The sequence below is a fragment of the Silene latifolia genome, chromosome 2 (genome assembly GCF_048544455.1).
Source record: "Silene latifolia isolate original U9 population chromosome 2, ASM4854445v1, whole genome shotgun sequence".
Taxonomy (NCBI): domain Eukaryota; kingdom Viridiplantae; phylum Streptophyta; class Magnoliopsida; order Caryophyllales; family Caryophyllaceae; genus Silene; species Silene latifolia.
The window spans coordinates 9,059,065-9,072,020 of NC_133527.1; the positions used below are offsets into that span (position 1 = coordinate 9,059,065).

The following is a 12,956-nucleotide window of genomic DNA, read 5'->3' on the forward strand; positions in this document are numbered from 1 at the left end:
ACACAATTGCACTAGAAACATAATATTAGCTTAAAAACACTTTGATAAGTGCTAAATGATATGTAAAATCAAACTAATATAAGGGGTTAAAATGTATAAAATATGCACTTATCAAACTCCCCCAAGCTAAGCCCTTGCTTGTCCGCAAGCAAGAAATCACCCCAACATTGCAAATCCCAAAATAGCTAACAAGCAATTGATTCAAATCCCGAAACAACATGGGCATAAGGATAAGCAAAATCATGGATGAGATTTACATGGCGGCGTAGCGTAGAATATTTCAAGTAAACTTTTCGGCACTTGCACGATCTTTTCACTTTCGGACTCTCACGATCCACTCATAACTCAATTTTGTGTAAAGGATATTTTTGTGAATAATCACTCAAGCTATCCTCGACTCATGAGAATGTGCCCGCAATCTAATATGGTAAACAATCAAATCATAAACCAAAACAATCAAATGCAAGCAAATAATGAAGCCAAAGGGTTAGAAGAAGGCTTTATTTTGATATGGGACATAAGGGGGACAAGTGATTATGGATATGTGGAGTTAATGTTAAGCTAGCAACAAACCATGTGAAAATGCTCATTCCAACCCAAAATAGCCCAATTAGAAGACAAATGACTTCTTACATTACAAACCTTAAGAATTTCTCCAAAATATATAATTAACCATATGAGAAATCTTATCTTCTTCTTTCTCTACCACTTATTATTAACATCAACTTCATCAAACAAATCTTTTCTTTTCTTTTTTTTTTCTTTTCATTTTTTTTCTCGTCCCTTTTTTTTCAATTTTTCTTTCTTTTTCTTTTTCTTTTTCTTCAACTCTAATTCTTTCTTTCATAGCACAACCGGAAAACAATATCCGGCAAACAAATTCACAATGACATAAATTTTAAAGAACATCCCAATTTTGAGCATCCCATCACCAAAAGACATAGCTACTAGCTTTAACAAGGGTAGGCTATTTTTAATGTAGCTAGGGAATAAGAACATGTGAAAAGGGGCTAGAAAATGGGCAAATTTATCAATGTGAATTTGGCTTCAAAAATGCATAGCAAAATGAAAGTAATGCTTAAAAGAAATGAAAAGAAGACCATATTTGTGCGTTTTGATGTAACACACATCATAAGGAGACCTACCTCTCACCTAAGTGAGACCAAATAAAGATGAAATGGCCTTTAAGGAGGTTCTACCTTACCAATTTTGTAGCTTGCCAAAAGTCAAGATCAAGCCTACTTGGTCCAAAATCCATCTTCCACCTACTATGTCAAGACATCCCCATGCATGCTATATCCCGTCAAAAGTAGCGAATCAAGAGTTATCAAGCCAAAAATGAGACAAACAAGAGGGTATAAGTAGGACAAGCAAAGAATTAGATTCAAAAATTCACACAAATTTTTCAAAAATTCTCACTAAATCTATACTAACTAAATGCAAACTAACTAATATGCGAATGCAATCTCCCCCCAAGCTAAACTTAACATTGTCCTCAATGTGCCAACAATCAAATTACCCAACGAAACCATAAAAATGGCGCAAAGCACATAAATAAGAAGGATTAGAGGTCATGTCTAATGGGTTGCGAGAAATTAAACTAAAATGCAAAACAAAGAAAACTTACTAGACTAACGAGCCTCCCCCAAGCTAGCATAAACATTGGGAGATTCCTCCATTTAGCAACGCATCGAAAAATGGGTCAAAATTCCGGTGGGTACTTTGTCCGTGATGCTAATAGAGGTTTTCGGAGGTGATTTGATTGGGAAATGAAGAAAATTGGAGAGAAGGAGTACCGTCCTCTGCTTTTGAAGCATATAGAAAAGATTTAGCATATCCCGTATTTTATTAAAACGCGCAAAAAGGAAGAAAGTCACGACCCCGATCGGGGTGGTCAACCCCGATCGGGGTGGTCAACCCCGATCGGGGTTGACCGTTGACTTTTTTTTTTTTTTTTTTTTTTTTTTTTTTTTTTTTTTTTTTTGTTGAAAAAAAACGTAATGTTACGACCCGAACGGGGTTACAACATGGGATAGTATGCTATCATTCAAAACGCCTCTTCTCCTCTTCAAACACCTACAAGTCACAACTCAAAATAGCTAATTAGTCTAAAATTTATTCCTAATTCTAATAAAACATGAAATTGCGTAAAAATTGAAATAAAACAAACTATTTTTTTTCTAATGGATCCTCCATCGTCCTCTAAAAAGCACGTCAATGCCCTTAAAAGTAAATCATATACCTGTGCATGAGCAATACACAAGCATATATAAGCAATTGATAAGATATTAGCTTGAAAGATCAAAGATAAAGTAGGATAAATCTTATCAAAATGCGCATCCGAGATTTCAAAGAGAACCACCGTATCACTCCACTCGTCAGTAAGAGAAGAAGCATCACGCTTAAGACCATAAAACAAATTGTTAGTGCATAACATATCATCATAAACAGTCTTAAATTGGTGACATGAAAAACCAAGGGGGTGGGTCTCTTTTGAAATGATTGGTTCTTCCCACTTATTCTTGATGGGCTCATCACGAAGTCCCGCATCAACCACAATTGGCTCAACTATATCCTCCGTGAAAGGATTCTCAAGGGTTTCCAAAGGTTCTGGTGTAACCTCATCCGTGTCATTAAAATCCGGCCCAACAATATCCATGTCATCGGTGTCATCTACTACAAGGTCAATGTCATGAGTCTCTAAGTGGTCAATTGGAGTGATGTTAAGGGGAATTTCAAAAGAAAAATTATGACCATCATCATCATCTTCCAATAATTCTAAGTTATTAAGGGCAAAAGACTCACATTGGGAAGGTGGCATAGTAGAAGCTTCAATACATCGCTCATTTTCTTCTCGCATTTCTGTGAGCATGTCTCCGAGCCTTTTTAAAGAAAGGACTTTAGAAGCTTGTTGCTCCCAATAAACTTGAGTAAGCATTGTGAACTCTTCTACGACACACCTTAAATTTTCTTGGCGAGCTACTTCCCGACATTGGTCGGCCATGAACCTTAGGAAAACCCAAAGCTCCTCCGCACTCTTGTAGTAAAGACTCTCACAACTCATGTAAAGAGCCAAATCACGGGACTCGGAATCCATCCCATCAAGCACAACCTGACCCAATTCATATTCATTGTAAATGAATCCAAGAGAAGCAATATAATTAACGTATTCGTCAAATTGGGACAAATAGTCATGAAAAGGTTGGTTTGGTTGTTGTAGGAACGGAAAAACACCCATTGGAAAGATATGAGAATCCCCTTGAGATAGTTTTACTACCTGAAAAAGGCACTAAAACTAGAAGAAAACTTGTGAGAAAGCACGATCCCAAGGAACAAGTGTTCCTCGAGACAAAAAAAAAAAAAGATAAAATTCAACAACTAATTACAAAACAAAACCGTCTCCCCGGCAACGGCGCCAAAATTTGATAGGCTATCGCACACCTATGCAAAAATAATATTTATACCCTAGACACAAATTAATGTAGTACGTAGGAGTCGAACCACAGAGAGATGGGAGTTGTTAATTAGTTGTTATGGAGTGAACTTTACCTTGAGGTCGGTTATTGTTTAAATTGGTTTGTTGATTAGTTTGATGTAAAGTAAAAACAACAATAAAAAGAAAATGTCTAGGGAGATCGGGTCACACATGCAAATTATATAAATGCTCAAATTAAACATAGGAGTTGATAAGTCATTAATTGTTTAGGCTTAGAGACACCCACCTTACGATATTAGTGTCAACCATAGACCGGGTCCTAGAGAAACTCTCGTCCATGACTAGGTCGTCCTACTACACATGCTTTGTCTAATTCAATTCCGTGCCTCTCGACTTTTAGAACGAATGAACAAACTTAATCAATGAATAAGGCCTTTAAACAAAGATTAAACATTAAGGTGCAAACATGTGATAGAAACAATTTAGACAATATTATATCAACCTAATTTAATATTTTACAAATACTTTTTATGCATGGCTCCCTTCATTCCCTAGACAAAAGAAACTACTCTAACATGGTGGAAATGTAAACTAAACTAATGCTAAATGAAATGATAAATAACATAATGAAAATAGAATAAGAATTACCTTGAATGGAAATGGAAATAGAAATAGAAATAGAAGAACAATGAAACTAGAACAAACTTGAAATATAACTTGGAATTAAACTTGAAATGAAATTATAATGTAATTGCTAAAATGAAATGTAAACAAACTAAACTAAACTAAGCTAACCCAAACTAACTACTAAAATTTAGAGAGAATTTTGATGGAAAAATATGTGTAGAGATGGTGTAAAAAGGTGAAGTCTACATCCTTTATATAGGAAATGAGGGAGTAAACTTTGTAGAGGAATCCAAAATGGCATCCTAAGCACACTCTTAATTTTCCCTTCAATTCTTGGTTTAATGCTCAAGGAATCCAAAGTTGGTGCTTAATGCCTTGTTTATGAGTGTGATTAAGAGCATTAAGGAGGGCATCTTAAGCATTTTGGCATCCTAAGCTCTTCTTTAGCATCCAAATTTTCCACCACATTTTGGACTTGAATTCTTGGACTTTGACTTTCACATTGACTTTGCTTGCATTTTCATTTTGATCCAACACTTTCTTCATGCAAAATTCATGCACTTCTAACACTTAGTCCAATCTTGCTCTCATACTTAGCCTTGCTTCTAGTGTTAGCCCATTTTGTAGTAGTTTAGCTCATTTTCCTACAAAACACACTTGAACACACAATTGCACTAGAAACATAATATTAGCTTAAAAACACTTTGATAAGTGCTAAATGATATGTAAAATCAAACTAATATAAGGGGTTAAAATGTATAAAATATGCACTTATCATAGACCATCTTTTTTGCACTTAGTTCGACATCCAACCAGATCCCGAATACCGAATACGGACAATTGCTACTCATTATATATAATAGTTATATTTAAATTTAATAATATGATCAAGTATTCTCCATTAATATTTGTACGTTGTTTTTCTTCATTTTTTTTATCATAATTGAGATACGGAAATGTCCCGTGGTACCCCTTAATTTTGTCAGATTTTCCATGTTACCCCTACTCTTAATAATCTGCCTATGATAGCCTTAAGGTTCCATTTTTTTGCCCATGGTACCCCCTAACGTAAAGGCTGTTAAATGGTCGTTAAGTTTGATGGCGTGGCAATAAAATAACAATTAAAAAATAATACCCCCTTTATTGTTTTATTGGTACGAATATCTCTCTCTTTTAAATGAAAATTTAATTAGCTATATCATTATAATATTGAAAATTTCTCATGGTAACCTTGAACTTTGATAGATTACACATGGTATCCCTAACTTTCAGTTTCTAAAAATGGTACCCCTGTGTTCACCTTTTTCTTTCCCAGAATATCATTTGACAACTTTCGTCATTACTCCTATGACTTGTGACTCCTATTTCTTTTGCTATATATTACACAAACACTTCATCATCTAATTCCTAATTCCATATTTTATTTAATAAACTAACATCTAATACCTAAATAATAAAACACAAATAGCATGACATGCTTCTTTGTTTTGTATTGTGCTTTAACTTTGTGTATGTTGTAATGTTGTTCATTATAGGTTGCCTATGTGACACCAATATTAAGTGATAATAATAGAAAATCTTAAGAGAGCTCTTTAAAACAATATTTATGAGACTCAAAAAATTTTGGGTTGATACATAAGTTCCAAATATGTCTTCTATTTATAATCATAGGATCACAATACCTTATACTAATCTTTCGATGTGGGACAATTCTACTATTTATATGTAGTATATTCACCACACCTACTTATTTTCCAATGTGGGACAAAACATACTTAAAAGTACACCATTTTACATATTAAGAAGTACACCATCTTTAATATGTGCAAATAATATGAAATTTATACTCTACTGATAGCATTTTTTACCACAAAGCTAATTATGTTATTTTCATAATTTTTTTAACGATATTTTTTTGCCAAATGAAATGTAAAAGTTTGATATAAAAATTAGAAATATCACTTGAATATAATTTAGGAAATATACATATTATAATAATTAAAAGATTCTCTACATTATTTTTTACATCAAAAATTATACTTTCCTAAATTGATTTTTGATGATGTGGACGCTCTCAGATCGCTCGAAAAAACTCTCTTTTATATATATATATATATATATATATATATATATATATATATATATAGATTTTATTAACTTTTTTTTAATAAAACGTTGTTTTAATTATATCACTATATCCTGAAGGCATTATATAAACAATTAAAAAAAAAAGTAATCAAAATTTAAGTTTTCATATAGTATGGAGCAAAGATGGATATTAAGTTAAAGTGTAAAAAATATATATCAAAAGTAAAAATATTTATATCACATTGTACATATAATTAGTGCAATTTCATGTATGTAGCAAAATAAGAATATCTGTTAATATGTCTATGCAAATTAAAAGAATATTATCCCCTTTTTAAATGGTATATAGAAATTATTTATTGTATGAAATTAATCAGCATGATCCAGTTGTAGATATGATATTATGAAACTCATGTATAACTTAAGTCGAAATTAATCAAGATGGCCCAATTGTAGATATGATGTTATGAAACCCATTTATAGCCTAATTCATTTAGGCGGGAAAACTTTAGAGATTTCTTATTCTTTTAGTTTAAAGGGGATTGCATATTTTATTGTTGCAACTAGTGATGTGTCAGAAGATAAATGAAGTGAGACACAAAATAGGACACTCAAGTTTTAACTATTAGACTCAAGCCCTGCGAACTCAATAATGAAAAACAAGTTTACTGTAAACCCATTGACAAAAAACATTTATATCCATGAAATGAAAAGGATAAACTAAAAATTACGATTTTTTTTAAACTACTACCTTTGAAAATATTTTTTACATTTTGATCAAAAGTTGTTATCAAAATACATATTGGTGAAAAAAAAGGTTGACTTTCAAACCAATTGACTACGTAATCACTCATCATGAACATCCTTATCAACAAAAAAGTCCTCATGCAGTCATGCTCAAGGGTTTGGGCTGCAAAATGGTTAACAACTAAATTTTTTCCAAGAAAAAATAAATGTGTTTTGAATATATATTGATAGTAAATTTGAAAAAAATAGTCCGTATTATAAAAGATAGTAAATTTGAAAAAGAACTAAATAAAAGGTAGTAAATTTGATTTAACATTCTATTACATATGGGTAGCCTCATAAAATTTGTGATTTTTCTTATACGTTTGGTTAGCTATTAAACTACACATAAACTTTAATTCATATGAGTTGTAAAATAAATAGGTTGTTTGGTTACCCTAATTGCAACTTCCCATGAATTTGAATTTCTACATAATGGAGGATGTTGCTTACCTAGATTCCGTACGTAAGTGAGAATGCTACATAAATTAGAATTAATGCCTACATGTAACAAAACAACATTTTTTAATTCCCATGAATTCTAAAAATCATGTGATATGACATTTCCTAGACATTAATGTTTTTGTATATAACTCCTATAGAACGGTTTTACAATAGAACATTGTAAGACAATATAACAAAAACCTTAATGCCCTTATGATGAAAAAATGGTGATGGGTGGAAGTTATTTTACTAGGGTTATTTAGTTTAAATTAGTTATACACTTGTGTGAAACGGTTTTATATAAAAACTAATTTTAAACCTGTGCAAAATTGCACGGGTATGTATTTGGGCCGGTATTAATGTTTTTGGATGTATTTTTTTTTTTTTTTTTTTTTTTTGCATTTCTATTGTACTTATCTAGTTGGTCTAAATCAGCGATCTACATAATTAATGTTTAAACTTGTTACAAATACGTGTTCACATGCGCAATGGTTTAAGAGAAAATAACGTAATCTACTATTTAGATTAAATCAGTTATACACTTGTATGAAACGGTTTTATATAAAAATTGTTGTTTAGTGTTTACAATAACATTTACGTGAAACGTTGCATAGAAGAATAGAAGAACATGAATTAGTGTAGAGAGAAAGAGGAAATTTCAAAGAGGTAGACTAAGAAAATGGAGGAAATATTTTATAAAAAAATTGAAAGAATAGGTACGTACGACTTATTAAACCATGAGAGTATATATATATATATGAACCCTTGTTCCATTTCATCAAAATTGTGGCAAACAACATTCCTCATAATAAAATTAAAAAGATGGGATCAATGAATGGAATCAAAATCTCTCAAAAACCTAAAGGTTTAGCAACCATCTTAGCCTTAGGAACTGCCAACCCTCCTAATCTAATTTTACAAGAAAATTATCCCGATTTTTGTTTTTGCGTAGCAGACGCCAACGGCGAAAATACTATGCCCGATCTCAAATTCAAGTTTAATCGTATATGTATGTTCTGTCTTACTCTTATAATAATAAACTTATTATACTTTGCAATAACTTTATTTTTTTCTTTTGGTTTTTTTGGTGCTAAATGGGGCAATACAATAACGAGAATGAGGCCTGTGGGGATTTGAAACTGTGGCATATTATTCAATATATACTCCTTTTTAACCGCTATACTTACTAAAACATCTTCATTTTTTTCTTTTGGTAATGATTTGTGATAATATTATGGTGATTTGAAGTCTCAATTCAGACCGGCGTATAAGGAAGTTGGAATGAGTCGGGTTAAAATAGATACTAGTACAAATCAATACACTGTGCTTTGTTGGTATGAATTGAAACTCAGTAATACCATACGTGTGATTGTTTTACACAAACACAGTAACACAAAAAGGTAAATTGGAAAATGTTGAGACTTTTTTTTTTTTTTTTTGATGGGGAGACTATTTTCGATAACAATAGGTCTTGGTATAGACGGGTGGGGCGAACAGACGGATAAAGACCTCGATCTAATAAAATGGGTAGGGGGACAAGGTGGGGCACCCCCCATGTGCTTTCCACTTTATGGCAAATGGGTATTTTGTGAGGGGAAATGGTATCCGTCTATACGTATAGACGGACATAGTGTCCGTCTATAATGAGAATTTGTGTTTCGATAATGTATGATTTCAGGGAGAATATGAAACAACATAAATGGAAATATCTCTATCAAAAAAATAAATGGAAATATCTCACGTGCTTGCTTCACGTGTTATTTATCCATGATATTGAGTTTGGTGGTGGGTAAAAAAAGTCAAAAAAAAAAATCTAAATCAATGATTGGGGGAATTAGGTTTTTCTTTCGGGAATGTAACAAATTACGCCCATAACTTATATTCCGGTTGTCCGGTCATTTGTTCTTCTTTTCCATTTTGAACTGTCTCGGTCCTTTGTTGTCCTTTCTATTTTAAGAGTGAATTTGATGAGCAATTTGATCATTTGCATTCAATTAGTTCCACTTGTTATTTAGTAATTGACCCCCTCCTTTTTCCTTGGTCTTTGTGTAAAAACCAAAGGATAACAATTGACCGGGACGGAGGGAGTATATTATGTGCAAATCAATCCGGTAAGTTTTACTTGTAGCAAATTAGCCTCATAAATTTCTTAAAAGGTTCAATTAAGCACAAATCAAGTTTTCTACCCTTTTTTTTTAACTAAATCATATTATTTTCTATTATAAAAATCATTTTAAATATATCTAATAAAAATTAAATAAAATATTTACATATTCAATGAAAAATGTGAACCAAATTTAATATAAACAATAACTTGATCATGTAACTTTTCATTTTAACTTCACTAAAATACTCATATTCTGAATATTTTTCCACCAAAATAAATAAATAAATTATTTGAACATACTTTCTAACAATTAGGACTTCTAGGATGTATATTTGATCAATAATTTTGACTTTCAATAATAGCAAAATATTTAATTTAGTAATTTCATTCTTAAAAATAAGTGGTTAATTGCACATTAAGAGAAACTTATGAGGCCGATTTGCTACTTTATAAGTTAAGGGGCTTGATTGTACATAGTATCAAACTTGTGGGTGTGATTTACTATATTTCCCGTTTTTCTGGTAAAAGTTGTTGAGCGACGGTCTATAAAACAAACATTCCTAATACACAAATTACGCATCTAAGAGTAGTGTGGATATAGTACGATCACTTAAAAAGTGACTATTTTAAGTTAAAAAGTAACTATCTATTTATACGTAGACTTGGTAAACAGCACAAATACTATCCTACAACTAGTTGTATAATAGCTATGTACAACCGCGTCAAAGTTATCGAGCTCTCACACAAAGTTGTTGAGTTATTTTACAAGTTATTGAGCTATTTTACGAAGTTATTGAGCTTAATAATTATTCTGTTAAGCTCAACAACTTTGTATCATAACTCGATAATTTTGTTAATAGAGCTCGACAACTTTGTAACAAAACTTCACAACACTGAATAAGTTATATATACAACCGGTTATATAATACATTAACTGGGTAAACAGGCTAAATGGATTGCGGTGAAATTGATTTATTTTGGATCACGTCATTTCAAATGTATTACGAAATATATATATTTGGATTAGATTGGCTTTTGTAGAATCATTGTGGATTTGGGGCATGTTCGGTGTATAGATGTGCAAATTAACAATTGATCTTTTCTTTTAATGTAAATAATATTAAATGTGATTTGAAACTAGCTACCTCAAGTCATTTCTAACCATGTTATTTTCGAGTCGAGTGGTTTCAGGTCGAATTTAGGTCGATTTGGGTTCGAGTCATGTTTGGGTTTTGCAGTTTGAGCTTTGAGTTAGTTTCGAGGCGGGTTGATTTTTTCAAGCTTATCTATATGTAACTTTTTTTTTTTGTTAAAATATCTTTTTCTGAAAGAGTTTTGAATAATAAATATATATCACTTTTTTTTAGCATTTTTCAATATAATTTTGATTAAACGTTAGTCTAATAACATGAGAAAAAAAGGTTCTTAACTTCAACTTCAAGACGACATTTACACCGTATTTCTAAAAAATTCTTATTGCATAATATTTGAACTTTAAGCATATTTGGTACTCAGTGGATTACTATTAGCATAAACAAATTAGTCAAAAAAAATTATAAACGACATTTAATTACTAGTTTTGACTAGTATATGCCAATCAGCAGATTTTGTACAAGTATTTGGTAAATAGCGCATTTAATTTGATAGATTGCTCAATTTATGTGTAAAATAGTTGATTGTTTTGCTTTTAGCAATTTACCAAAATGTTATATGCTGGCTATTAGCAACTTATTGTAAAACATTATGTTGGAGCTCAATCTACTGTTTTCAATATGCTACTAAAACGTTTGTAATTTTGTAATTTTGGAGGAATTGATGTAACACCCCGGCCCAAACCTAGGGTCGGGAGCGGTCACTTACGGTAGTCTTTTCAGGAGGTCATCATCCTAAGACTACTCTCAGCCAAGCACGCTTAATTGTGGAATTCTTTTGCATGAATAACAAGAAAAGAAAGTGCACTTTGTTGATATGAGTAGTACTTACAATCCCTTTAAGCACTAGTCAAATTTTAAGCCTTCAAATGGACCTCTTCAAGGGGGTACTTTACCCAAATAATGTATTGAGTTTAGTGGAGTATTACAATTGATTTGAAGGATAATGACATGATTTCTTCTTCTACTTTTTTTCATCGTATTTGGAGCTACTACATTTACCATGTTATAATTTTGATGATATAACACTAATTAAACAAGCTATAATAACAGGCGAAAATACAACAATCAAAAAGCGATATTTTTATCAAACAGAAGAGTTTTTGAAGAAAAACCCGGAACTGGTGAACTACGACGCCTTTACAATGGACGCACGCCAAGACATACTCGCAATTGAAGTACCTAAATTGGCAAAAGAAGCAGCCTTAGAAGCGATCAAAGAGTGGGGCCAACCCATATCGAAAATCACCCACATTATCTTCTCAACTTTGTCCGGAGCAATCATGCCCGGGTATGACTACCAGTTTGCTAAGTTACTGGGCCTCGGCCCACACGTGCAACGTTTCATGCTCTTCCAGCTCGGGTGCTATGCGGGGGGTACAGTCCTTCGTTTGGCCAAAGACATCGCGGAGAACAACAAAGGGGCTCGAGTTTTAGTAGTATGTGCCGATATGACCTTGGCCTTTTTTCGTGGGCCCACCCGAACTGACATTGGTTCGATGATTGGACAAGCCCTATTTGGCGATGGTGCGGGTGCTGCTATAATTGGATCGGACCCAGATTTGGATGCGGGTGAACGGCCCATTTTTGAATTGGTCTCGGCAATACAATCCACTATTCCAGACACTGAGAGGGCTATCGGAGGACAACTTAAACAAGTTGGGGTATCTTTAGTCTTAGCTAGGGATAACCCGAGTCTTATTGCTAATAAGGTCGAACAACCCGTGATTGACTCCCTTAGTCCACTTGGCATTAATGATTGGAACTCCGTTTTTTGGGTAGTTCACCCTGGTGGGCCCGCTATCCTTGACCAAGTAGAAGAAAAACTCGGGCTTGACAAGGATAAGTTTGACTTGAGTCGACACGTGCTAAGTGAGTTTGGGAATATGTCGAGTGCAACCGTGTTTTTTGTGATGGATGAAACAAGGAAGAGGTCGATTAAGGAAGGAAAGGATACTACCGGTGATGGATTGGAGTACGGTGTCCTTATGGGGTTTGGACCCGGTATTACTATTGAGACCCTTGTGCTTCGGAGTTTCCCCATTAATTCCTAATCCTTGCTTTGGATTAGTCTTCATTGTGAAACAAATATATATTTTTATCTCTTTTACTAATAGGATTATAATATGGAAATAGATTATTGTTGAATTTTTTTATTTATTTTGTACAATAAGACATTATATTGTTCAAATGTAAATGATAATATATACATATAAGTACTTGCTGTTGATAATTATACTTTGTTTCTCGTAGTAATGTTATTTCTTTCGGAGCTATATTGGGTACTATTAAGGCCCTGTTCTTTTGGACTTAAAGT

At 32.7% G+C, this 12,956-nt stretch overlaps 1 protein-coding gene across 1 annotated transcript; it reads left to right on the forward strand.

The window, feature by feature from the left end:
• The first annotated feature begins 8,203 nt into the window (after positions 1-8,203).
• On the forward strand, positions 8,204-12,693 carry LOC141628203 (chalcone synthase 3-like). Its single transcript, XM_074441377.1, has 2 exons — positions 8,204-8,390; positions 11,693-12,693. The coding sequence occupies exons 1-2, from the start codon at positions 8,204-8,206 to the stop codon at positions 12,691-12,693; spliced, it is 1,188 nt and encodes a 395-aa protein (XP_074297478.1).
• The last annotated feature ends 263 nt before the right edge of the window (positions 12,694-12,956 follow it).

Excerpts from the sequence above, each read along its gene's own strand:
- LOC141628203 (XM_074441377.1), top strand. The coding sequence starts at position 8,204 with ATGGGATCAATGAATGGAATCAAAATCTCTCAAAAACCTAAAGGTTTA. Across the intron at positions 8,391-11,692 it reads ATTCAAGTTTAATCGTATAT|GCGAAAATACAACAATCAAA; the intron begins GTATGTTCTGTC and ends CTATAATAACAG.